The sequence below is a fragment of the Cydia amplana genome, chromosome 1, assembly GCF_948474715.1.
Source record: "Cydia amplana chromosome 1, ilCydAmpl1.1, whole genome shotgun sequence".
Lineage (NCBI taxonomy): Eukaryota > Metazoa > Arthropoda > Insecta > Lepidoptera > Tortricidae > Cydia > Cydia amplana.
Window position 1 is genome coordinate 26,512,008 of NC_086069.1, and position 27,729 is coordinate 26,539,736.

Below are 27,729 nucleotides of genomic sequence, written 5' to 3' on the forward strand. Positions count from 1 at the left end.
GCAATCACATAACTGTTCTATTATAAAATTTATAAATACTTGAATTCATAAGTAAGTAATTAACCTAAAAGTACAAATATTCATTCAACATACTCGTAATAATATTATATCACACCATATCATAGTAATCTTTTGCAGACTAGTAATGTTTTAGCCTTAATGTGCTTGAATTCAAATAGTACTGTTTTCATTTAAATACAACATAATACTTAACGTAAAAGGAATGCCATAATTCAAAGTACATATATACACAGAAATCAGGCTGAATTAATTTGAAAATAAGTATGTTTCGTCTTGTATTGGGTAAATATTGTGTCGTTTATGAAAATAAATTGATTTTGCCACTGAAGCAATATTTTATACAATGTTTTTAGATTGAATATCGTCATACTCCATGTGATGTCAGTCGCCTTTTATGACGAGAACTCGCGAGTACTTTGATGACTCGATGTCAGCATTGTTCCGCATGTAACAGAGGCAGAGCAGCCGATGTTATTACTTGTCTTATTTCTGTGTTTTTTTTTATTTTACGCACATGTCATAGACGAATTTTAATTTGACTTTATTACATTAATGGTGTAAAGAGTTTAATTCAATCTTCGATTTCACTGGTTGGTTTGGTTGTGACTGCAACGTTGAGTTCGCAAACGACTCTGTCGGCATGTCAAACTCTAGCACATGACGAGCACTAGAGCTCACCGATCATCCATTAATAATCAGACTTGCGTTAGCGTTTCATATCAAAGACAGATCAACCGATGTTAAATCTTGTTTTTGTGTTTTGTTTATGTATTTTTACACGCGCGGCATAGACTGGTCGGTTGCACCAAACTGTTTGTCATCGTTAAAGGGTTCGCTAAATTTTATTGTATGGAAAGTTTCATAGTAAACCGCCGCAGCGCGCCGGGTACGTTGATTAGTCTGTCAAGTGCGGATGGTGCAACTGGTTAACCCTACTACTATTTAAACATTAGCAACGGTTAAAGAGATCGGTCACTGGTCGTGAGCATGCACCAACGCGTACAACTGCGAGGTGGGGTCCGCGAGCAACTCGGTGGGCGTGTCGAACTCGAGCAACCTCCCGCCGCCCATGACGAGCACTAGAGCTCACCGATCATCTATTAACAATCAGACTTGCGTTAGCGTTTCATATCAAAGACAGATCAACCGATGTTAAATGTTGTTTTTGTGTTTTGTTTCTGTATTTTCACGCGCGCGGCATAGACTAACCCTACTACTATTTAAACATTAGCAACGATTAAAGAGATCGGTCACTGGTCGTGAGCATGCACCAACGCGTACAACTGCGAGGTGGGGTCCGCGAGCAACTCGGTGGGCGTGTCGAACTCGAGCAGCCTCCCGCCGCCCATGACGAGCACCCTCGAGCACTCGAGCACGCCGAGCACGCGGTGCGCGACCAGCAGCACGGTGGAGCCGCCGAACGCGCTGCGGATCGTGTCCAGGATGAGACGCTCGGTTTCCTGGTCGAGGTTCGCTGTCGCTTCGTCTATTAGGACTATCTGAAATTAAATTGGATTTTAGATCCCAAATAGACTGATGACTAACGCAGGCAAAGCCTAAATGGTGGATGTCTTTCAGCTGATATGATGTAAAATGGTTATTATTTTTTATCTTTCGATATCATAGTCCTCTGCTAGCCAGGTAGGTATTCGAATTTGAACTACCGAAGCTTGCCATCTAACGCGCCAATATGGTATCTTCAGCCCCACATCGTTCTATCATGTTATATCTTCGCATCATGACTATCGAAGTGGAACTAACGTTAGCTGTTTAGCTGTGCCTAGGCAAGGCACAGTAGTGACGCCAAATCACGTGACAGCTACGCGGCGGGTGCGACCAACCCTCCCCTCGCCCGCAAGGTATCTTAGGCCCCGCATAGTTCTAGACCACCATATTTCTACACTAATTTATTTATTTGGTGGGCAAAGGCCTCCCTCCTCCCTTTCCATGTATCCCAATCTTGACTCGTCTCCCACCAGTTCCTGTCAAAGGCGTCAAGGTCATCTCGCCAACGCCGTCGAGGTTTGCCGCGGTTTGATGTGGGACCCATTAGTACCGGTTTACAAGTAACCTTAGCTCTCTGCAGCAGCGCTCTCGCAAGGCACAGCAACTGTGCTAGACCCCTGGACAACTGCGCGGCGGGAGCAGCCAACCCTCCGCGCGCACGCAGGGTATGTTCAGCCCCGCAGCGCTCCAGGGCGCGCCACAACTCGGGGTCCGAGTGCTGGCGGAGCGGGTCCACGTTCTCGCGGACGCTGCCCGTGAAGATGAAGGGTTCCTGCGGGATCATGCCTATCCGAGACCTGGGAAACGAACGGAATATTATGTAATTTAAAGATTACGTATACGTATACTAGCTGTTGCCCGCGACTTCGTACGCGTGGATTTGTATATTAGTGGTTATATATTCTACATTAGCTTAGAACATTATGCAGCAAAAGATAGCAGTAGGGACGGTTAATCATTTGTTAAGTATTATACAACTTAATTATTAGATTTGTCTTTCACAACCTGGCTACGAAGTTTCAAGCCCCAAACTGAATAAAATTGTTCTCGATAATAAGTAATCCCTCTCAACCCCCAGAAGATTTTCAAGTCCACTATTTAATAAAACCTACTACGTAACTACCTATTTACGAAGCTTGAAGTTCCTAGCTTAAAATAAAATTTAAACAATCTTTCAACCCCTTTTTAACTTTAACCCTTAAAGGGACGAATTTAAAAAAAACGCTGAAATTACTTTTCTTAAGTTCTAATAATATGGCTTTATACAAAGATTCAAGTCCCGCACTCTCAAAAATATTTGATCTGTATACAAACTTTCAACCCCTCTTTCACCCCCTTGGGGGATGAATTTTTGAAAATGCTGTAATTATTTTTCTTGACTTCTAATAATATGACTTTATACAAAGATTCAAGTCCCGCACTCTTAAAAACATTTGATCTCCATCCAAACTTTCAACCCCTTTTTCACCACCTTGAGGGATGAATTTTTAAAAACGCTGAAATTATTTTTCTTGAGTTCTAATAATATGGCTTTATACAAAGATTCAAGTCCCGCACTTTTAAAAATATTTGATCTCCATACAAACTTTCAACCCTTTTTCTCACCAGCTTAGGGGATGAATTTTTAAAAACGCTGAAATTATTTTTCTTGATTTCTAATAATACGGCTTTATAGAAAGATTCAAGTCCCGCACGCTCAAATATATTTGATCTCCATACAAACTTTCAACCCCTTTTTCACCACCTTGGGGGGTGAATTTTTAAAAACGCTGAAATTATTTTTCTTGAGTTCTAATAATACGGCTTTATACAAAGATTCAAGTCCCGCACTCTCAAAAATATTTGATCTCCATACAAACTTTCAACCCCTTTTTCACCACTTTGGGGGGTGAATTTTTAAAAACGCTGAAATTATTTTTCTTTAGTTCTAATAATATGGCTTTATACAAAGATTCAAGTCCCGCACTCTCAAAAATATTTGATCTCCATACAAACTTTCAACCCCTTTTTCACCACCTTGAGGGTGAATTTTTAAAAATGCTGAAATTATTTTTCTTGTTTTATAATTTAATACCTTTTCGCAAAGTTTCAAGGTCCTGGCTTAAAATAAAATGTGTACCCCAAGACAAACTTTCATCCCCTTTTTCACCCCCCCAAGGGGTTGAAATTTTAATAACGTTCAAATAATGTTATTTTGCTATCTTATGTTATGCCTTTATAAGAAGTTTCAAAGAATTTGTAGTGGATTCCATCTTTCAACCCCTTTTTAACCCTGTTAGGGGATGAATTTTTAAAAACGCTGAAAAAAGCTTTTCTTATTTTCTAATAATATGCCTTTGTACAAAGATTCAAGTCCCGCGCTCAAAAAAATGTTTGATCTCCATACAAACTTTCAACCCCTTTTTCACCACCCTAGGGGATGAATTTTCAAAAACGCTGAAATTAGTTTTCGTGTATTTTAATAATATATCTTTTTACGAAGTTTCAATTTCCTAGCTCAAAATAAAACTTGAACCCCATACAAACTTTCATCCCCTTTTTAACCCCCTTAGGGGTTGAATTTCTCAAAATCGCTTCTTAGCTCTTATACATTTTATAAATGCAACCTAGTGTCCAAATTTCAACTTTCTAGCATTTGTAGTTTCGGCTCTGCGTTGATGAGTCAGTCAGTCAGTCAGTCAGTCAGTCAGTCAATCAGTCAGGACACGTGCATTTATATATATAGATAGATTAAAAGTAAACGTTATGTAATGCCTTCTATACTTCGTTTTTTTTAGCATTAGAAAGGGTGTAGCAGGATAAGCCTTCAAAAATTGCCCCCAAAGCTTTGAGTTCAAAACTACTACCAGTTGATGCCCCGTCAAATGAAAATAATCCACACCAATTTTTAACCCTCTACTGCCGCCTGGAACCCCGTGACATTCATTTAACCCTAAAAAGTTTTTTTTTTTTTCTCAAAAAGTATAAAACGGACAATTATGAAATTTTTCATAAATGTTGATGTCATCTATACAAACTATCAAAAAAAAAACTAACTCTCTACTTACTTATTTTCCTAGAAAAAAACCTAAATAAAAAAATAAAACACCCTGTATATCAGTTCAAGCTCGTCGTACTATCACCATTTTTGTACTAATTATTAACCAACTACCTATCTACATAATATATAAGTTTCATGTAAATAACAAAGGTGGAACAGTGTGAAAATATAAGTATTGTTCAGTACGTACCATGTATGTAACACGCTTACCAAACGTTGACGACACTAGTAAAAGATATCGGCCCGCCAACCGGGAAGCCATCCGTAATCATTTTTTTTTTTGTTAATTACGAAAAAAATATTTGAAAATCGAACACGGCCAGCATCACGGCCGAGGGCCATTTTTTTTAATTTATTTCGCTTGCAGGACTCAAGAACTTACATAAAATGCTAAGTAACTCAATTACGTAGTACCTTTTTACAAAACAATAAAGTAAAATAAACAGAAACACTTGTTCGAATAAGTATTAATGAGTTTCATTTGTCCTCCATTTCAAATTAACAAAAAAAAAATGATTACGGATGGCTTCCCGGTTGGCGGGCCGATATCTTTTACTAGTGTCGTCAACGTTTGGTAAGCGTGTTACATACATGGTACGTACTGAACAATACTTATATTTTCACACTGTTCCACCTTTGTTATTTACATGAAACTTATATATTATGTAGATAGGTAGTTGGTTAATAATTAGTACAAAAATGGTGATAGTACGACGAGCTTGAACTGATATACAGGGTGTTTTATTTTTTTATTTAGGTTTTTTTCTAGGAAAATAAGTAAGTAGAGAGTTAGTTTTTTTTTTGATAGTTTGTATAGATGACATCAACATTTATGAAAAATTTCATAATTGTCCGTTTTATACTTTTTGAGAAAAAAAATAAAAACTTTTTAGGGTTAAATGAATGTCACGGGGTTCCAGGCGGCAGTAGAGGGTTAAAAATTGGTGTGGATTATTTTCATTTGACGGGGCATCAACTGGTAGTAGTTTTGAACTCAAAGCTTTGGGGGCAATTTTTGAAGGCTTATCCTGCTACACCCTTTGGTAAACAATCTTCATGTGTCTTTTAATTGAAAAATACATTATTCACCTCAGCAGCTCGAACAAGGGTACGTTGCTACTTAAAAACAGTGAGCAAAATCACATTTTGCTCACTGAGTGAGACAAAATGAGCAAAATGCGATTTTGCTCACTCAGTGAGCAAAATGCGATTTTGATCACTGTTTTTAAGTAGCAAAGTACCAAGGGTTCGAGCTGCTGAGGTGAAAATTTAATTGTTGGTATATCTTAAGAAAACATGAGTGAATAGAGGTAAGTGATGAAGAAGGAATACATTTTTCGGGTTCTCTAATATGTTCTCACTGCTGAGGTGAAAAATGTTGTGTACTACACGAGATCAAAGTTATTTACATCTCGTGCGCTTTTGAATCCCTTACTACGCTCAAGATTCTAAATTAGATTCACGAGCGTAGCGAGTATAGAATCTTTCGCTTATATAATCTTTCGCTTGCACGGGACTCAAAATAAGCACTCGATGAAATATCAAACTTTGATCTCTTGTTGTACAAATAACTATTAAAAATAAGTTACGGTAAATATGTAACAATTATGAATCTAATACGATCTTTTATAGTCTTCTGCTTTCATAAGTAATAGTTATTGATTTTTAAAAAGTGTTTTTCAATTAAAAGACATGTCAAAATCGCTTACCTTCTTTCAAGTTCTTTCTAATGCTAAAAAAACGAACTATAGTGGTAGGCAGACCGATTTTAATATAAATTTGGAATTAAATTGACAAAAATTCACATTCCAAGAGAACCCCAAATGAAATATTCCACCTGAGGAAAGCCAGAGCAAGTATTACGAAAATGTATGTAAACGAGTTCCCTCTAAAACACTGATATTCACGCTTTTGCCTTAAATACCTACTTGGCCTGGCCCTATTTTTGCACGAAGCGGAAATGAAAGAACTCCCGTGACATACTGTCCACAATACAGTACTCTTTACTGTGCTGTTTACTGTGCTGTGTGTGAGTGTACTTTTGTGTGCTGTGTGGTGTGCACCTTAATACAGGAAATAATACAGCTACTGCACCTGAGCGCGTGCAGCTGCAGCGTGTGCACGGGCACGCCGTCCACCACCACGCGGCCGGCTGTAGTGGGAGCCAGCTGCAGCACGGCGTGCAGCAGCGAGCTCTTGCCGGTGTACCAGCCTCCCCCCTCTCTGTACCTGAGCGCGTGCAGCTGCAGCGTGTGCACGGGCACGCCGTCCACCACCACGCGGCCGGCTGTAGTGGGAGCCAGCTGCAGCACGGCGTGCAGCAGCGAGCTCTTGCCGGTGTACCAGCCTCCCCCCTCTCTGTACCTGAGCGCGTGCAGCTGCAGCGTGTGCACGGGCACGCCGTCCACCACCACGCGGCCGGCTGTAGTGGGAGCCAGCTGCAGCACGGCGTGCAGCAGCGAGCTCTTGCCGGTGTACCAGCCTCCCCCCTTTCTGTACCTGAGCGCGTGCAGCTGCAGCGTGTGCACGGGCACGCCGTCCACCACCACGCGGCCTGCTGTAGTGGGAGCCAGCTGCAGCACGGCGTGCAGCAGCGAGCTCTTGCCGGTGTACCAGCCTCCCCCCTCTCTGTACCTGAGCGCGTGCAGCTGCAGCGTGTGCACGGGCACGCCGTCCACCACCACGCGGCCTGCTGTAGTGGGAGCCAGCTGCAGCACGGCGTGCAGCAGCGAGCTCTTGCCGGTGTACCAGCCTCCCCCCTCTCTGTACCTGAGCGCGTGCAGCTGCAGCGTGTGCACGGGCACGCCGTCCACCACCACGCGGCCTGCTGTAGTGGGAGCCAGCTGCAGCACGGCGTGCAGCAGCGAGCTCTTGCCGGTGTACCAGCCTCCCCCCTCTCTGTACCTGAGCGCGTGCAGCTGCAGCGTGTGCACGGGCACGCCGTCCACCACCACGCGGCCTGCTGTAGTGGGAGCCAGCTGCAGCACGGCGTGCAGCAGCGAGCTCTTGCCGGCGCCGGTGCGGCCCACCACGCCGAGCTTCTCGCCCGGGTAGCTCGAGAAAGTGACGCCGCGCAACGCCGCGCCGCGACCGTCGCGACTGGAATAACACAAGTTGCTCAATTGAAAAGGGCATTTCAATTCAAACTATATTATCGAAGATATCAACTTCGAATGAAGTACCTATCCCACTAAAGTTCATTAGACCTTAAGTCGCTTCGCTTAAAAGATGCTAATTAATTGAACCAACCGACTGTGCCAAAAACCAAAATGGTATAGTTTTGTTTAAAAAATGTTTTGTGCACGCTAGTATTTTTTTAACGTTTGTTCAGATTTATTGAGTCGAAAAACACCTAAGGAAAAAATGATTTAAATTAATTACCTGTAATTAAGATGGACATCCTCGAAGCTGACCACGCCCTGCGAAGGCCACCCGTAAGGCGGTGGTTCTCCGTCAATTTTCTCACTCTCCACCTAAGAAAAAACAAACTATTGTACCTTCTATTCTATACATTGCATTACACATTACATTGCATTTCGATGTAATTACAGTATTCAAACACAGCCGGAAGGCCGGATCTGACTCTCCAGCCCTTACTTTTGACCCGCGTAAAGGATGCGAGAACGCTAAAGACCATGTAAAATAAATGTCATATAATCCCGCCCGCGAGGAAGCGAGTTAGCTGAAACACAAGCGTAGCCATCGGGTCGAAAAGTCTATAAACCCCTAATTTAATTGAAAAATAATATGTTGCTTTTATAGTCCTACAATATTTTTATGGTGTAATTTTGCAGGCGGGAACTCGTATGCAAGTTTCATTACATTGCGTTATTTGATCGGTTGTCTGAATTGATGTAACCTCAATGGTCTGCAATGCAATGTAACTAAAATCGCATGCGAGTTTCATTACATTGCGTCATTTGATCGGTCGTCTGAATTGATGTAACCTCAATGGTCTGCAATGTAGCTAAAATCGTATACGAGTTCGCGCGCTGTCAAAATGAGCCGTAATAGGCTACATGACTAATTTTTTTTGTGGTATCAATCGATCGGTTTTGTTTTTAGGATCAAATGTCTATATGGGACCCATTGCATTAAAGTAACACAAAAGTCAGAAATTGTAGTCAAAGTCCGACAGTCGCACTTCACTCGCGAAACGCCCTATACAAAACGAACAGAGGCCGTGACGTCATCGCCCACGTTGTAGTATGGACAAAACAAGAAAATTGCGTTTTTGTCGGTGAAATATTGCGTTTATGTATATAGTTGCTATACAATATTTTTTTGGATGAAATGTAAGGAATCGAATGGTACCCTTACTTTTATCGTTTTTGGAAGTTAAAAAAAAACTTAAATTTTGATACTTTCAGGTCCTGTATTTTTGTAATTTTTCAATATTTTATTTTAATATCCACATTATTGTGATAAATTGCTCGTTTGCTATCTATTTTACTAGATTTTGTTATAAAATTCAGTATGTGTCAACATCCCTATTGTACCTGCGTAATGTACTCGCCGACGCGCTCGACGGCGATCATCTCGCGCTCGGTCTCGGTGAAGGAGTTGAGCACGTTGCTGAGCATGGATGTCAAGGACAGCGCGTACGAGATCGCCAGACCCACCAGACCTACACGGAAAATAATACACTGTATAGATTGCCAGACCCACCAGACCTACACGGAAAATAATACACTGTATAGATTGCCAGACCCACCAGACCTACACGGAAAATAATACACTGTATAGATTGCCAGACCCACCAGACCTACACGGAAAATAATACACTGTATAGATTGCCAGACCCACCAGACCTACACGGAAAATAATACACTGTATAGATTGCCAGACCCACCAGACCTACACGGAAAATAATACACTGTATCGGTATTCAATATGTTATTCTCAAATTACAATTAGAGCCAAAGTCAAGTAGATAATAGAAATTTAAAAATTCCGTTTAGCTTTTTTTACAACTAGTTATTAATAAGTCACTCCTAAAACTTGGACCAAGTAAATTATAATATAAGAGAGGGAGCTCTCTTTTGGGCCGGATAATTTACTTAATCCAAGTCGCACGAAGCATCGTTTTTCATCACACTTTATTAATTAGACAGATGCAAGTTGGTTATATTCATCGCGCAGGAAGATAATACATGCTTTGGTTCTGGGGCGGCAGGTGCCGCAGAAAGCCAAACCATTCTGGTTTAAAGATTCTTTTGGATCGAAATTTTATGTAATTGTGATTTGATTTATCTCTAATAAATAAAAATAATAATAAAGCAAACCGGGACTGGAATCTCAGTTGGCATTAGCTATCTCTGCCAAAAACGTGGGAGGTCGTGCCGCACACGTATCGGCCTCCACAGTCACCAAACCCGTTGTCTAAACAGCAATGCACAAATCGTCTGCAATAGACGCAAAGGCCTGTGATGATGATGGTTCTGGGGGTGCGTAGCGTGCTGTATATAGATCAAACGGTTAAAGTAGAAGCCCAGCTGCCTCCCCTGACATCTCAATACAGAGGCCATCACTAAAGTGTCATTCAATAGAACTTGCTAACTATGTAAACAAACCGCCATACTAAAATTGACACTAAATGTCAAATCACTATTAACCAGGGATCGGAACCGGTTTTTTGCAAAAACTTAGAAATAACCATATTTTTCGAATTATTTTATACTTGAAATGTAGGACTCAGTTGTGTTTTTAGGTTACGACTTCGTATTATTAGATTGCTCAATAAGAAATGAAGTAATTAGCAAAGAACGAAAAAATACCGTTTCCGTTCCCATACAAAAAATACCGGTATCCGATCCCTGCTATTAACTTTTGTTTACATAGTTCGCAAGTTCTATTGAATGACACTTTAGGTAAGACATACCCGGGTCTAAAGCGTGTGTGGCCCGTTGCGCAGCAGCCAGCAGCGCCGCAGCGGCCACGCAGGCGCCGGCGCACGCCTGCAGCCGCAGGGCGAGCCACTGCGCGGCGGCGGCGCCACAGAGCGCGGCGCGCTGCCACGCCTCCACCAGCTCCTCGCCGCGCGCAGCCCAGCGAGGCCCCGCCCCCAGCGCGCGGATCGTCGATAAACCTGCGGGGACCATTTACGGAGATCATACAAGTATGTATGCAGATATTGACGACCGGTCTGGCCTAGTGGGTAGTGACCCTGCCTGTGAAGCCGCGGTCCTGGGTTCGAATCCCAGTAAGGGCATTTATTTGTGTGATGAGCACAGATATTTGTTCCTGAGTCATGGTTGTTTTCTATGTATTTAAGTATTTATATATATTATATATATCGTTGTCTGAGTACCCACAACACAAGCCTTCTTGAGCTTACCGTGGGGCTTAGTCAATTTGTGTAAGAATGTCCCTATAATATTTATTTATTTATTTATTTATATTGTGTACTTCATAAGTAGGAAAAACCGGACAAATGCGAGTCGGACTCGCGTACGAAGGGTTCCGTAACAACGGCAAAAAACGGCAAAAAATTCACGATTGTTGTATGGGAGCCCCACTTAAATATTTATTTTATTCTGTTTTAAGTATTCGTTGTTATAGCGGCAACAGAAATACATCATCTGTAAAATTTTGAACTATCTATCACGGTTCATGAGATACAGCCTGATGAGAGACGGACGGACGAACGGACAGACAGACGGACAGTAGTAGTAATAAATGTATGTCGGCGTCGAGCGTGTGTTCTATGGCCCTTATGTAACGCGCTGCATTTGATCTATCTTAGCGAATGTAAAGCAGTATAAATAACTAGTGGCTCTGTGAGCTGTAGACCTCGCGAGCATAGCTTATTGGGACCGTGCACGATGACAGCGCCACACAGCGGTTTGATCAATCAACAATACAAAGATTTTAATTTATTAAAAAAAATACGAAGTTTAAGTGACAAAAAAAAATACAAAAAGTTGTCTTACTGGGGATCAAACCCAGGCTTTCTGTGTGCAAACAAAAAAAGAGATTGTTTGCAAAATGCGCCATAATAGTTCTTAGCTAAGCTGATGAAATTCGGCTACTCATTCTCGAGTACAAAGTAAATATCTAAATACCGCCTAAACCAGCAATACGATTTTTTTGCATTATTTGCCAGTTACTATGTAAATATGTCTCAAAAAGAAAATTCTCTTATGATATCGATACGACTATTCGTTTAAGCGCAAGGTATCACAACTCCTACATTTTTGAAAATTTCCAAAAACGGGATCGACAAAAAAAAATATTTACTCATAGAATCTGGTCACAAAATTTCACAAGAATCGGTTGAGAATTGTGACCTGTAGAGGAGAACATCCGGACATACAAAAGCAAAATGCCAGAGTCAAAACGTAGACCTTCGCTACGCTTCGGTCAATCAATTGATCTCAAGCACTCAGAAATGTACGATTTCCATATGCCATTCAAAACAGAGAAATTGTATACCTTCTAGCGTATCGTTGAAGTGTGCGTACACGGGTGATAGCGTAACGCTCTGCAGCCGCTTGAGTTGTCGAGACGTGACGCGGTACAAACGCTGCAAGCGGTAGTAGATGAAGGCCACGGGAACCACGCCTGCTAGAAGCCACGGAAGCCCGTATACTGTCACTGCCACCGCCCCTGAGTAGATAAACATAAAAAAATGAACTTTAAATTAAAACTAGAAGAGTTTACTTCATAATACAAGACCTATTGAAAAAACCAAACGGTAAAAAACCGTCAAATTTAAATTGTCGTGAGTAATACTAATTTTACGGTTTAACAAAAAATAAATGTTTAAATTTGAACTTTAATAGCTGTCAATAGAGTTGAATATCATATCCGCCATATATGACTTCATATGCGGTAAAGGGTATCATATTTTTGTTCACTCGCGCAACCCAACTCCAACGATCACGCTGCGCGGCCAATGTGACCGCTACTCATGTACTGTTAATGCTTGAATGGGAGACCTAGGCTCTCCGATATATGTCGCGCAAGTTTGTAAAGACAAAAAATACGTGAGTTAAACAGTAAAATGAGCTTAAGACGAAACAGGAGCTGAGATTTAAATATTTTAGGTAAATATACCCGTCTCGCTAACGGGAGCGGCTCCTAAAACTAGTGCGATAAGGACAAGGCGAAAAATCCTGCTTAAAAATCTCAAAAATCGAGGTTTCGTACTCGACTGTTTCCTCCTCCAAAACTTAACCAATCGTAACCAAATTTGGAAATCTAAATGATTATGAAATTATCTGTGTCGGACCGTTTTGCTTTTTTTGGCTAATTGATATCAGTTTTGAATATCAGTCCCCTCATTGCGGCATAGTCAATTAGGCCATTTTGGCCATATTTGAAGGGCTCTAGCGCCTTTAAAAACAAAAATATCAAAAAAAGCAAAACGGTCCGACACAGATATTGATAATATTAATCTGTGTTGAAAAAATCATTGCTCTAGCTTCAAAACCCACGGAGGAAACAGTCGAGTACGTTTGTATGGAGAAATGACCACTCCTGTTGGCTCTTAATGGTAATAACCCGATTTTGACTTACCTACTAAACCGAATACTTGAGCTAAAAATATGTTCATAATAAATGGCAGCGAGTCGTCAACTGTATACGTGTCAGATGAGAAGCGATTGAGAATCCGCCCCGTCGGGGTCACGTCGAAGAATTTTATTTTTGCCTAAAACAATGGGAGAAAATGATAAATGTACCAATGTAAATTAAATTTATACATTTAAAAAATTAGAAGAAGTCTATAGTTTTACTCAGTAAAATGGCCTCGTGTCTAAAAACAAAAACATCTGCTTGATTCGTAAAAATGATCATAAATTATTATTTACTAGTAGGATGCTTACCTTTGTCACGACTCTAAGAAGGATCTTATGTATCCTAGTGGCCGCTTGCACGCCGCCGTAAGCGAACAGGAACGCTCGCATCACCGTAAACAACAAATTTAACCCCGCTAGTCCAAAATACACTTCCAAATAGAAGTCATCGTCATAACCCGGCGTCACATTCGCTGGCGCTTGAAGTCTTATAGTTTGGGTTACGTTACGGTCCAAGTGGCTGATAAACTGTTGTGACATATTCATTATCGTGTCAATAACTGTGTCTATAGCGTTAAATCCGTGGTCTAGAGCGGTTGTGTTCTCGTGGGCGGTGGTCTCGGTGATGTTGCGCGATTTGTTGCGCACCCAGAAGGTGAGCCACACGAAGGTGAAGTTCTGCGAGAGCTGCATGAGGATGAGGGAGAGGATGATGGCCACGGAGAGGAAGAAACCGACGGAGCGGAGGTACAGGCCTAGCACCCACCAGCCCACCGTGCCTTCCGACATCGCTTCCTAGAATACAACATATATGTAAAAGCCAAAAAACTACTAACCAAATAAGTCTTAAAACGAGGCAATAATAATCCTGGTCACGGCACCAAAATGTAACTTGTCGTGCTTTTATTTTATTTCCAAAGGAAAATAATTAATTAATTCACGAATACAAACTTTTTATACATTTATTTCATTCCTAACCATAAACAGAATAAAGTATTATAACAGAATATATTGGTTGCGTCTTAGTGGAACCCGGTTCCAAAAGATTGGTGCAGCCTTTTTGCGTAAACTTCTATTTCAGCGGAGGATAGAAGAGTATAGCGACATTCGGTTTCCTTTACTTGCAACGCTGCATTAACGATACAAAAACGTACTGCGTTCTATGTCCATAAGGTAATGAATAGAACTTACATCCTCGTCCAAACTGTTTCGACTGACACTGTCTTGATTGTCCGGTACGGGTGCGATGGCCTTAAGAGGCTCCTCTTCGAACGCGTCTGTGTCGCTAGGGAGGTACTCCTCGATCTCACTTAGCACCGCTTCCGGAGGTCCTGATAAAAAAAAACAATAATATTCCCATGGTATAATAATATACTCCGCCTGGTACTCTCTTCCGACCACGTGACTGACACAAGCCTACGTCATCATGCGACAGCGCTATATAATAATATGCAATAGCGCTATATAAAGTGGCAATGTTATTGTGACGTAGGCTTGTGTCACTCTGGGAAGAGAAGACCATGTTTTATTAGACTATGGATATTCCGATATCATGTAGTGACATTAAATAATAATAGTGCAACGCAAATGGCGCCGCTAAGGCCGTGTTCCATAGACAGATCAAATGACAAAACTTAGTGTGATTTAATTTTAAAAGAAATGGAAGCGCAAATAGCCCTACCTTCATCATAGCGAATCGTTGAAAAGATACAAAAAAATCGTGCCGAGTTATTGAAGAAGGTATTCACGTTATTTACCAGCTTTAAATTGCATATTAACCCTTATTAGGGTTAGCTGTGTTAGTATGGCGACCCTGCTCTAATAACGTACTCACCCAGCGCCTGTATGCGGCCGTCATGCACAAGCACCGTTCGTGTACAGCGGGCGAGTATGCGCGGCGAGGGTGACACCAGTACTCGTGTTGTTCGCTTTAGCAGGCCCAGCACGCAGTGCTGCATTATGTGTTGAGAATAATAGGTACACTGTAACATTTACACATGGCGACCCTGCCACTGTAACGTACTCACCCAGCGCCTGTATGCGGCCGTCATGCACAAGCACCGTTCGTGTACAGCGGGCGAGTATGCGCGGCGAGGGTGACACCAGTACTCGTGTTGTTCGCTTTAGCAGGCCCAGCACGCAGTGCTGCATTATGTGTTGAGAATAATAGGTACACTGTAACATTTACACATGGCGACCCTGCCACTGTAACGTACTCACCCAGCGCCTGTATGCGGCCGTCATGCACAAGCACCGTTCGTGTACAGCGGGCGAGTATGCGCGGCGAGGGTGACACCAGTACTCGTGTTGTTCGCTTTAGCAGGCCCAGCACGCAGTGCTGCATTATGTGTTGAGAATAATAGGTACACTGTAACATTTACACATGGCGACCCTGCCACTGTAACGTACTCACCCAGCGCCTGTATGCGGCCGTCATGCACAAGCACCGTTCGTGTACAGCGGGCGAGTATGCGCGGCGAAGGTGACACCAGTACTCGTGTTGTTCGCTTCAGCAGGCCCAGCACGCAGCGCTGCATTATGTGTTGAGCTACGCGCGTGTCCACGCCGGAGAATATGTCGTCTAGTAGGTACACTGTAACAATTATGTACAGGAAATCAAATTTAAAAAAATGTGCTGTTGTTTTTTTAGGGTTCCGTACCCAAAGGGTAAAAACGGGACCCTATTACTAAGACTCCGCTGTCCGTCCGTCCGTCCGTCCGTCCGTCTGTCACCAGGCTGTATCTCACGAACCGTGATAGCTAGACAGTTGAAATTTTCACAGATGATGTATTTCTGTTGCCGCTATAACAACAAATACTAAAAACAGAATAAAATAAAGATTTAAGTGGAGCTCCCATACAACATAATTTTTGACCGAAGTTAAGCAACGTCGGGCGGGGTCAGTACTTGGATGGGTGACCGTTTTTTTGCTTGTTTTGCTCTATTTTTAGTTGATGGTGCGGAACCCTCCGTGCGCGAGTCCGACTCGCACTTGGCCGGTTTTTTATACTTTAAATATAATGCGAAAATCCATTTCTAGCTCGAAAATAAATACTGTTCCATTTTTTTACGAACTAAAATAGATGTAAGGGAGATCTATAGAAAAAAAGACTAATCCCCAGTTCAGTGGTCGAGGCTAAATTTTTATTTTATTTGCACAGAATAAGCAGTCTGGCAGTCCAATATAAAAGTATAAAAATGTTTATGAAAATAAAAGACTGTAGTGCCATTTCCACACTTTTTAAAGACAAAGTCTGTGAACACTTAGCTTGACGGACTGTATTACCTTGCTTGTCCTGATAAACAGCTCGCGCCAGCGCGATGCGCGCGCGCTGGCCGCCGCTGAGCGTGCAGCCGCCCTCGCCCACGTGCGCGCCCCAGCCCAGCACGTTCAGGTCCTCTGTCAACATACATGGTTATACAAGACAAGCCATGAGCACCTATTTCAGACGAGATATTTCGAAACTTCGAAACACAACGACCTAATCCATTCGATAACACCCTACACTCGAAGACTATCACACATGATATAATATTTGAGGATTTGCAGCACAAATGGGCCTTACAAAAGTATAATCTTTTCTGGGGTAGAACTAACTAAGGGTCGGTTGCACCAAACTGTTTGTCACCGTTAAAGAGTTCACTAAATTTTATTGTATAGAAAGTTTCGTAGTAAACCGCCGCGGCGCGCCGGGTGACGTTGATCAGTCTGTCAAATACGGATGGTGCAACTGGCACTAAGTGTAGTTAATATTTTCGCGGATCGTGGAGCTTCCGAATTGTAGTGGGTTTGGGCTAAACGGTAAGTACCTAAATTTCATCATCATCATTCAATTTAAGAGCTGGGCTCTTGTCGGTGCAGCGGGATGAAGTTGTCTCCACCTTGGTCGATCCGAAGCCAGCCCTTTAGTGTCCTGGTACGACACGGCTCCTACATGGTCCTTTACTTGGCTCATATACCTAAATTTACCACTCAGTAATAGTTTTTCACTTACCAGTAAGAGCGCAAGCTTCCACAACTGCCTGGAATTTGGTTTCGTCGTATGGCTTCCCGAATAAAATGTTATCCCGTATTGTCCCCCGTATCAACCATGGTTTCTGAGACACGTAGCCAAAGCCTTAAAATTAAAATAAGAATTAGCCCAATATATTTTTTATCGACACATAGCTAACTAGATCGAGTACTGAATTGCGAAAAAGGTAGTAAATTAACTGAATCGGATCAAGCTGTTGATCTTGGTTTTGGCACAAAAAATTACACTAATGTATAGAGTTGTGCCTTTCACGAAAACATTCTCTGGTTTGTATGAGAAATATTTTCGCTTGAAATATTTCCCATAGGAAACGGAGAACGTTCTCGATAACGGCACAACTCTACTATAATACAATTATCTAGAGTCTGTGCGGAAAAAGAAAAGTCGTAGAATGTATGGGTTCCCTTACATTCCACGACTCTTCTCTTTCCGCACAGACTCCATCAAGGATACTCACTGTTGAGGCTCTCAGGGATCTGTATACCCCCACTCTTCCTAACCATGTCCCCCATAATTGCGTGTAGGAGTGAAGTCTTCCCGCTGCCGACGCTCCCTGTGATGCCTATTAGCTCCCCTCGCTCGATCTCCAGCGATATGTCGTGCAGCATGAATGGTTCGCTGTGTTCCACCACTTCGTTTGACGAATCGCTGGCCTGCATATAAGAATAGAAAGTATAGTAACATCTTAAGTAGGGACAAAGCTATTTGTTAGAATGAGATAACGTGTCCCTACTTCCGTAAGTAAAGCTTACAAGTGTATCTTGGGCCTTAGAAATACTTTCTTTCTGTGAAAACATTCCGACAAATGGAGAACCTCCTTTTTTTACTGTTTTAGTTTGTCGTCCACACAATATGGTCCCTCAACATAGCTGTTTCGTAGTTTAAACTATCGATTTCCGGAAGGTGCGTTGTCACTACATAGTACAAAACAAAGTCGCTTCCTGCTGTCTGTTCCTATGTATGCTTAGATCTTTAAAACTACGCAACGGATTTTGATGCGGTTTTTTTTAATAGATAGAATGATTCAAGAGAAAGGTTTATGTCTAATTTGTTAACCCGTGCGAAGCCGGGGCGGGTCGCTAGTAAATTATAAGACTACCTGTATGTTCCTCTTAGACTGTTTCTTCTTGGACTTGCCCTTGCCTCTCCTACTCGGCTGGGGTATCCTGCGCTCGGCCGGCTTGGCCCAGGCGAAGGTGGCGTTGTTGATCATGAACATGTTGTCTTCGTTGCGATTCGTGTTCAGTTTTTCGTAGTAACGCTCCGGGTCCATGTCTTGGAGCTAAAACATATATTTTAGGTGACATTTATGTAAATACAAAGACTAAATTAAAAGAATCTACTGGCGCTCACTTTTTTCAACTTGCCGCTTTTCGCTTCAACTATAAATATGAAATATCAGTCAAACCAATTTGTCAGTCAGTAAGAACCAGGAAAACTATCAGAATCAGAATGCTTTATTTGTAATACTATATACTCATCCTTTTCTTTTGGATGCTAGTACTAGTGTAAGACAAAGATACGAGGGTTGTTTGAGAAGTAACTTGGTTTCATATCAAAAAATAATAATATTGCAAATGTATTTATTTTATTTCTCTACGTAATCCCCCCGAAGTTCTACGCACTTATCCCAACGAGTCTGCAACATCTCTATGCCTTCACGGAAGTGCGTCTCTTCAAGGGCCTCGAAATATGCATTGACCTCCCGTATAACCTCCTCATCGGACTTAAAATTTCGCCCTAAGAGAAATGTTTTCAGTTTCGGGAAGAGGTGATAGTCCGACGAAGCCAAATCTGGTGAATAAGCAGGGTGTGTAAGAAGTTCCAATCGTAACTACGACAATTTTTGTGCAGCGACACGACTTGAATGCACGGAGCGTTGTCATGGTGAAACATCACATTATTTTTTGCCAAACCTGGACGTTTTTCAGCTATTGCTGCCTGTAACTGATCCAAAAGTGATGCGTAGTATGCTCCAGTTATAGATTTTCCCTTGGCCAGGTAGTCAATTAAAAGTATCCCTTTGCGTCCCAAAACACAGACGCCATCACCTTTTCAGCAGACGGAATGCATATGGCTTTCTTTGGAGTTGGCTCACCATGACCAACAACCCATTGTTTCGACTGATGTTTCGTCTCCGGGATGTAGTGGTGGATCCAGGTTTCATCCATAGTGACAAAACGGCGAATAAAATCTGTTGGATTTTTTTTAAACACTTGCAAATCTTCATCGGATGTTCACATGCGAATACGCATTTGTTCTGGAGTCAGCAGTAATCGCGGCACTTACCTTACACAAAGCTTTTTCTTGTGCAAATCGTCGTGTAAAATAAAATGCACCCGCTCAGAAGAGATGTTTGTGGCTTCAGCTAATTCGCGTATTTTCAATCTTCGGTCGGTTAAAACTAAATCATGGATTTTATCGATGATTTCGGGTAAAAGTGCTGTTTTCGGGGCTCCAGGGCAAGGTGCAATTTTAATGCGTGTCCTGCCTCGCTTAAACTCATTTACCCAAAGTCAAACCGTTCCCTAGGAAGGAGACGAACTACCCAACGTAGGTAAAATTCTTTCATGGATTTGTTTCACAGTTTTGCCTTCCAAAAACAAGAACTGAAGAACTCCACGAGTTCCAATTTTCTCCATTTTCCCGCGTAACTCAGAGCAGTTTTGTTTGAACTACTGTCAAATGACAAACTCCTGCCAAAAATGACATGACGCCACATATTAAATATGTTTAATTACTAAACTAAATCAATACATACAGAGTTGACGCCAACGCCATCTATACATAGGCGAAACAAGTTACTTCTCAAATTACCCTCGTACTCTCTGTCTATGTTTGAAATGAGACAGAGTCCTTTGACAAACTATAATAATCTTTACTCACGTCTAAGAGTTTCTGTATCCGCTTGATGGAGACCCAGGCCTCCGTAAGCCCGTTCAGCACCCACGGGAACGCGTTCAGCGGCGCGATCAGCATGTTGATTAGAGCCACTGTTGTAAACACCTGGAAAATGTTGTAAATTTATGGCGTTTTTCATAAACGGCTGCTAATTTAAATCAGTTGATGATGATGTCCGTATCAGTCGTTATGCCATATAGAGGGACAAACGGCGATCATCGGCTGTTTCGGCCTTAGTGCACGCAGCTCAAATCACTTGTGAGCCCGACGCCACGCTGCACGCCCCGCCGAACGCTCCGCTTCGAGCGTCCAATCAGGCCTTACACTTAGTCTTTATACGAACGGGGATTTGATAAAACAACAATTTAATGGTTGTGCAAGATATAATTACATGACAGGCGTGATGGGCCCGGCGACGGAATACGTATAGTATAGAGTAAATACTAATCTCTCAGTACAAAAATGACTTCCAAAAACGTTTCAAATAATATACTGATAGTTATCCTATCTCCATAAATATACCCCGACTGCAATGTTGAATATACACGATTTTCCGCTACTAAAAAAGTTGTGATTGGTGTCGATTGGGTTATTAAAACAAAATGTTTGCATTATGCGTCAAAATTTATTTGACGTTATCAAACTGCGCACTGAACAGTTGTTACGCTCGCGGCACAATACAGATGGGGTGATTTTAAATTTATAAACGGGACCCTATCACTAAAACTACTGTCCGTCTCCTTGTCTGTCACCAGGCTATATCTCATGAACCGTGATAGACTGTTAAAATTTTCACAGATGATGTATTACTGTTGCTGCTATAACAACAAATACTAAAAAGTACGGAACCCTCGGTGGGCGAGTCCGACTCGCGCTTGTTGGGTTTTTCTTTAGCTCTAGTCTAGTTGGTAGTTGTACGTATACGTACGGTGGGCGCTAACAGCGGCTGTCCGCGCAGCGCGTGCACGCCCAGCGTGAGCGCGCACACGAGCACAGGCGTAGTGGCCCACAGCACTACGCAGATTGCGTCCAGGTACTTGCGCCAGCGCAGGTACTTCAGCTCCAATGTTCGGGACTCTGTCAACAATAGTATATGTCGTGTTTTTTTTTAAGTGGGACGGGAGTCTTTACTATATTAAATACTATAGTAACTCTGTCCGAATGTTACCTTCACGCTTAAACCGCTGAACCAATTTAGATAAACTTTAGTATAATTTGAGCCCCGGAAAAGGACATAGGATAGTTTTTATCCTGGAAATGATGTCTAAGTGAAGTGGAATATGGAAGTACTTATTCTACGCAACAAAGGGCGCGGTTTTTTTTGAAAAATCGGCCCTTAATAGTACACCAATAGTTAAAAAATTACCTGTTACTCTGTTTATGAAGGAGTTCTCCCTATCATGCATTTTCACGATTCTAATGCCCCGTCTGATCAGAGTAACACGGGAATCGTTATGTATCATCAGCTCTTATTGACCGATTTTGTTGTACAGAAGTAAATAAATACGCAAGTTTAATATTTATTAGTTACCTGTTACTCTGTTTATGAAGTAGTCCTCCCAAACGTGCACTTTCACGGTCCTAATGCCGCGGAGTAAATCACTGATCAGAGTAACACGGGAGTCCTTGTGTTTCATCAGCTCCGTGCTGAGCTGGCCGATCTTGTTGGCGATGAGCTTGTTTATGGGGATGAGCAGGACTGAGAAGGCTACGCCGGCCAGGAAGGAGATACCCACTTGTTGGTACAGGAGGAATAGGGTAATGAAGAGCTGGAACAATAGAAATTTTATTTTAAATATATTTGAATTTAGAAACCCCTTTTCTATCGTTCGTTTTTTTAGCATTAGAAAAAGACTGTGATCTTGACGTGTCTTTTTATTGAAAAACACTTTTGAAAATTAAGTCACGGCAAATGTGTGACAATTATAAATCATATTATACGATTATTTACAATCTTTTGCTTTCATAAGTAATAGTTACTGATTTTTAAAAAAGCATTTTTCAATAAAAAATTTCAAGATACTTATATTTATATTACCTTTTTTCTAATGCTAAAAAAACGAACTATATGACAACGTAAATTTTTTACAAGCTTTTATTTAAATCATAAACACAAATATTTACACCAGTTTCAAATTAAAGATAGAACTGAAATTTATCATATTGGCGTAACCTAAGTGAGAGTGAAATGTTATGGTACCATGAAGCTTGTCTGACGACGGATACTGAAGGACGCACTACGTAGGCTTTAATAACTCAACATAACTGTAAATACACTAAAAAACAACGAAAACGAGTAATTTTGTATATAAAGAGTGCAGATATTATTAAGTGAATTGTAAATAATAAATGACAATGTATGACTATTACTGAATAAATGATATGATATGATACACTAAGTAATATAGTTTATTACCGATCATATTTTTACACCACAAAATAGTGCAGTGTTTTACGTTCACGTCAAAATATGAAAACAAGAGGAATTTGTTATCCACACAAAAAACAAAACAAATATATACCTGCAAGGGAATACTCCATAAAGCATGAAAACTGGGGCAAGAATTCACAATTCTATCCGTATCCGTGGACATAAAATTGGTAATCTCTCCAACGGAAAACGACTTATTCAGCTCAGTGGGCGTCACGCTCAGGGTCTTGCGGAGTATGGTCGAGACGATGGCGCCGCGCATCTTGAGGCCGATCAGAGACATCAGCCAATTGAAGTGCACGTTGAATATGGTGGATATTAGGGTGGAGGCCATGAGACCTGCTGCGTATATGTACCTGAAAATGTGATGAATATATGCATAAGGTTTCGCAGTTGGAGTTGAAAGGGATTACATATGTAGTTGATAATTTTTTCCATCGTATTTTCACGGAAACGTACGAACGTACTATTCAGTCAGTCTCAGTCAGTTTATTTAGTGTAGCTAGAAGTATTATTTGATATTTAGAAAACATTCTGTAGTAATGGACAAATCCCAATTAGTTCTAGTTTTCCTTCTGAGTTTTCTTAATGATCAGACGGCAATTACTTGCAGAAAAACGATTACCAATTCTTAGGATAAGGTTACTAAAACGGACGTTGGGATGCTTTAGGATGCGACCTATTTTTGATTTGGACCTTGTTGTATAGGAAATTGGAATGAATTTCGTTTGTTTGTGCTACTTTATTTGATTTCTAAAAGGTTCAAATAAGATTGGTAATCAATGATTGATTGTATAATGCACATTAAAACCTTCCTCTAATTAATTCGTGCAGTACCTGTTTATAAAAACTTTTCTGTTCTTTATAACCTGCTACCCTAAGGTTGTCTGAAAGAGATCGCTTACAGCCTCAGCTTACAGCGATAAGACCGCCTGTTGTTGCCTTTATCTACATTGTAAATCTGTTTTTAAATTTTGTTTTCTTTGTGGTGCAATAAAGAATATTTATTATTATTATTAAACTAATTTAATTTAAGCTATGGTATCCTTTTTTGGAGAAACGAAACTCCAGCAATAAAGAATTTGTATTTAAGGCTCAGAAGAAATGCATACGAACGATTTGCGGGGTCCAAGAAAGTGAGCCATGTGAACCATATTTAAAAGTCTTAAAAATGTATGTAACATTGCCATGTTTGTATATATACGAAATGGCCAATTTTGTAAATACAAACCACAACCTATTTAGTAAGTTTAAAAGTGTTCGCCTACAAAACAAACTGAAGTCTTTGCAAAAAGTACCAAGTAAAACGGCATTTTTACAAAAAACCATACTTGGAATGGCTCACAAAATATATAACAAGTTACCGGCGAATATAATAGCATGTAAGGACAAGAATAATGTTTTTAAAAGAAACCTAAAAGCTTTTCTTACCGAGAAAGCGTACTACTCTATAACAGAATTTTTGACTGATTTGTAAATTAAAATGTATTGACAACAGATCCTGACCACTATTATCACATAATATTAAGATTATTTTTCTAATTACCTATTAAGATTTACTGCATGAGATAACCCTGTTTTGACTATTATTGTTTATCTGTGATATTATGATTAGAGTGTGTATTTTTATTGAATTTGTATGCCAATTAGGCACGACATAGTGATACTGAAACATTTATTTAATATCTTGTGACTTACCTATGTTGAACAAATAAATCTTTGAAACTTTACGAGGATAGCAAATAAAGTCTTACCCATAATGTTGATCAATGCTCTCATCCTCAACGAACGCGACCAGCCTGTTGAGCAGCATAGGGCCAGCGAAGCCCGCCATGTCCGACACCAGCTTCAGCACGCCGATGCTGTAGAATTGGTACGCGAAGCACGAGTGCAGTGCGCGGAGGAGAGTCACGTTTCGGCGACGGCGCAGCGGCACGCGCGACGTCGGCGTTACCGGCGTGGACGACTGCGGCGCCGATTCGCCCAGCGCGCCGTAGCCTGCCAATCCAGGTTTTGAATAGAACCGCGAAAATAGTGGTTCCACTAAGGGTCAGTTGCCTAAATATTTTTTTATGGAAAGTTTCGTACTGCTGTGTGACGATGATCAGCCCGTCAAGTGTGGATGGTGCAAATAGCCTTAAGTGTAAATATATTACTAACAAAGCAATTAACACATTCATTGCCACCCAGGCAAACAAGACATCCGCGCCAGGCCACAAAAATTTCGTCATACGACTATCGGGTTGTCCGGCCTGTTAACGAAATCATAAAATACCCGATCGATGGTCGGGTTTTCGGCACTGAATTTAACACATTCAGACATATTTTATTAGCTTACTTACATAAATGCATAGATTGCCATAGATACTTTAGTGAGTCACAATACAGCCCTAGAGTAATTATATTTACTGAGGTAAGTCCATAAAAATACCTAAACATTTATGTCATTATTATTTTGTTTACTTCAATGTTATTTAAGGAAAAAGTCTACATTATCTATATATATCCTGGAAGACCTTGATTTGTTTATCAGCTAATCAAGGTCTATAGGGATTCTTTAGAATTGAATAGGAAAAACACTTAGATGAGAAGATCTATTGGAAGCTTTCTGCCAACAATTTACTGGACTTTATCAATTATTTTTTCACATTACTGGCTTGAAAATATTTGTGTGCATTTAATATTTTGTAATGTTTGAATTGTTTCTCACCTGAACTGATAAAAGGTTCATGTGGTATCTCGGCATACTGTTGGTAGTTGTCTACATTGCCAATCAGTGCTCTGTCCATCTTAGCCCCAACATAAGCACACCGGTACTTTGCCGGGATGTCAAATAGTTCCTCTGGGTCTTGCAGTTTCTTGTCAAAACCTAGAATTAATTTCCAAATAAGTTTCCATTTCAAACAGGATACTACAGGGTGGATTTTCTTTTTCGGTCAGTGAGGGCAGCTACCAGATCCGGTGCTGCTACGAGAAAACGGTCTTAGAAGACCTTCCGTCGATTTCAAATGAATGAAGATTGGCTTTTCAAGATTTTGGAAAAAACATACAGGGTGCGAGAAAAAGGTAATTTTTGACAAACTTTTTTTTTGATGGCAATCGATCCCATTCCTATTGAGGATCAAAAACTTGTATGGAACCGAAAAAAAATTCCGGCTATAAAAGCCACAAATCAAGGAAAACTTTTCCCATACAATATGTATGAAAATGAAAACCTTTATTTTTCACATGCTATTTTTGTATGCCTATGACCAAAAATGACCTTTTTCTCGCATCCTGTATGTTTTTTCCAAAATCTGTAAAAGCCAATCTTCATTAATTTGAAATTGAGGGAAGGTCTTCTAAGCCCGTTTTCTAGTAGCAGCACGGGATCTGGTAGCTGCCCTCACTGACCCAAAAAGAAAATCCACCCTGTATATTCTTTGTGTGATATTCTTTATGTGAGCACAATTAATAAAAATACAAATAAAACATACATTTAGCAATAAGGTAATGGACAACCTCATTGTTAAAAAAATTACTTTAAAAAAAGGTAAAACCAACTTTAATTGCCTCCCCCCCCACCATCCTCCCTTTTATATGTGCCAGCAACTTATATGTTTGAAGTTGGTGCCAAGGCAAATCTTAACAAACATACAAAAAAAATGTTGTTTTTATAATCTTCTTTTTTGAAGTTGGTTAAAAAAGTGATCACTTTCTGAAAATGTATACTTGGTGCACAGCTAAGCTACAACACAAAGGAATAAACAAATTTGAGTAGGGTGACACTAGCCAAATAAATACATATTTTCCTGCACAACAGATGTTTTTAGCTGGCTGATTTAATTTATGTAAACCTACAAGTGTAATTAAATACATGGTTAGTTACCTTTCTTTAGCAGTGGATTCACCCATAAAAACAGTAATTGTGATATGCAGCCATTGCCTTGCATAGCCGTGCCTAAGACACCCTCGTCCATATGCGGCAACAATGGTGTATACTCATTCTGTAACATCAAATTATAAATTAGTTTTCTAAAAATATTTATTTATTAATGAAAACAATGTATCTATTCAAATAATATATCTTCTTTGAATCTTATGAATACGGGTCAATATTAACCCTGATATGCATTAAAAACTATAATTATTTGGCAAAACCATGCATTAAGATTCAACTAACATACATAAAGTTGAAAAAAACTTACATGAGCATGTTGTGATCCAACCAGGCAGGCTGAGTAGTAAGTAGGCCTGGATTCACTTGATGGTATCAGAGTAATAAAGTACACTACATGGCAACACAGGGTGGCAACATAGAAGGCAACAGGGCCTCCGAGAATGATACAGCTACGCAGAGATATCACGTTGAGCACCACCGTCAGCCCCCAGAGGAACAACTGCACTGACGGCCCGCGGGAACTCGAGCCTAGCCGGTGCTTCAGAGATAACACATATCCAAAATGCACCAGCCAAGACAAGCATGATACTCCAGCCACAAAGTAATCTACAGGCAGCAACACAAAGTCCACTTTCGTAATAAAAATATACAGTTCTACTATGGGAATAAAAACTAAAGTCAGCACAACAAAACTACGGAGGACTATTGCACGCTCCTGCAACTTTTCTCTTATCACCCAATCCCTCCTGTAGCCGATATAGTACCCCGACACGACCGCAATGATGAAGTATAGAGGAATTTGCAGAAACAACTGCTGGAAGCACAGCCCCATGTCCTTTGATGCGTGATCCCAGGGCTGCAACCCGGCCGTTCCACACATATCTTCCCATCTCCATGGTATGTCCCAAAACATTCCAGCCAAGATAAACAGTTTCAGCACCAACACACCAAGTCATTTACCCAAGTATACAACAACTTGTTCCAATTTATGACTAATTATTATGCTAACGTTGATCTAATTATGAGTAATATGCATCTGGATTTCTAGTTTTCTGTCGATTAGTGAATCCCCGATCAATGCAAAATATTTATTTGTCAACCCATACATACACATCACATTGACAGTCTGACTCAATAAAATTATGACAGTAGGTTCTGAAATTTATAGTAATATTCAAACGATTATTTCTGTATCTCAAACAGATTTCTCTATGTAGTTATAGCTGGTCAACCAAATCTTGTCAGTAAAAAAAGGCGCGAAATTCAAATTTTCTATGGGACGATATCCCTTCGCGCCTACATTTTTCAAATTTGCCGCCTTTTTCTACTGTCAAGATCTGGTTGACCAAGTATAATATGGCGTACGTTCAGTAACAACATTTAATCAACACTCTTT

General features: G+C 40.8%; 1 protein-coding gene across 1 annotated transcript; it reads right to left on the bottom strand.

The window, feature by feature from the left end:
- Positions 1-1,239: 1,239 nt before the first annotated feature.
- LOC134651785 (ATP-binding cassette sub-family C member 10) lies at positions 1,240-27,434 on the bottom strand. The gene is made up of 23 exons (XM_063506895.1): positions 26,641-27,434; positions 26,322-26,439; positions 25,164-25,322; positions 24,208-24,451; positions 22,545-22,809; positions 21,554-21,791; positions 20,951-21,099; positions 20,008-20,127; positions 18,221-18,403; positions 17,579-17,774; positions 17,083-17,205; positions 16,374-16,487; positions 15,500-15,679; positions 14,278-14,417; positions 13,396-13,881; positions 13,088-13,220; positions 12,002-12,175; positions 10,449-10,655; positions 9,067-9,194; positions 7,949-8,040; positions 7,472-7,666; positions 2,093-2,324; positions 1,240-1,520 (listed from the first exon to the last, which is right to left on the bottom strand). The coding sequence occupies exons 1-23, from the start codon at positions 27,244-27,246 to the stop codon at positions 1,272-1,274; spliced, it is 4,731 nt and encodes a 1,576-aa protein (XP_063362965.1). The 5' UTR covers positions 27,247-27,434; the 3' UTR covers positions 1,240-1,271.
- Positions 27,435-27,729: the final 295 nt, after the last annotated feature.

Bases quoted from the DNA above. Each gene is read 5' to 3' on its own strand.
- LOC134651785 (XM_063506895.1), bottom strand. From the start codon at position 27,246: ATGTTTTGGGACATACCATGGAGATGGGAAGATATGTGTGGAACGGCC. The intron at 18,404-20,007 runs GTGAGTAAAGAT...TATATGTTTTAG, and splicing joins GGATACAGAAACTCTTAGAC to CTCCAAGACATGGACCCGGA. The intron at 9,195-10,448 runs GTATGTCTTACC...TTTTCCGTGTAG, and splicing joins CACACACGCTTTAGACCCGG to GTCTGGTGGGTCTGGCGATC.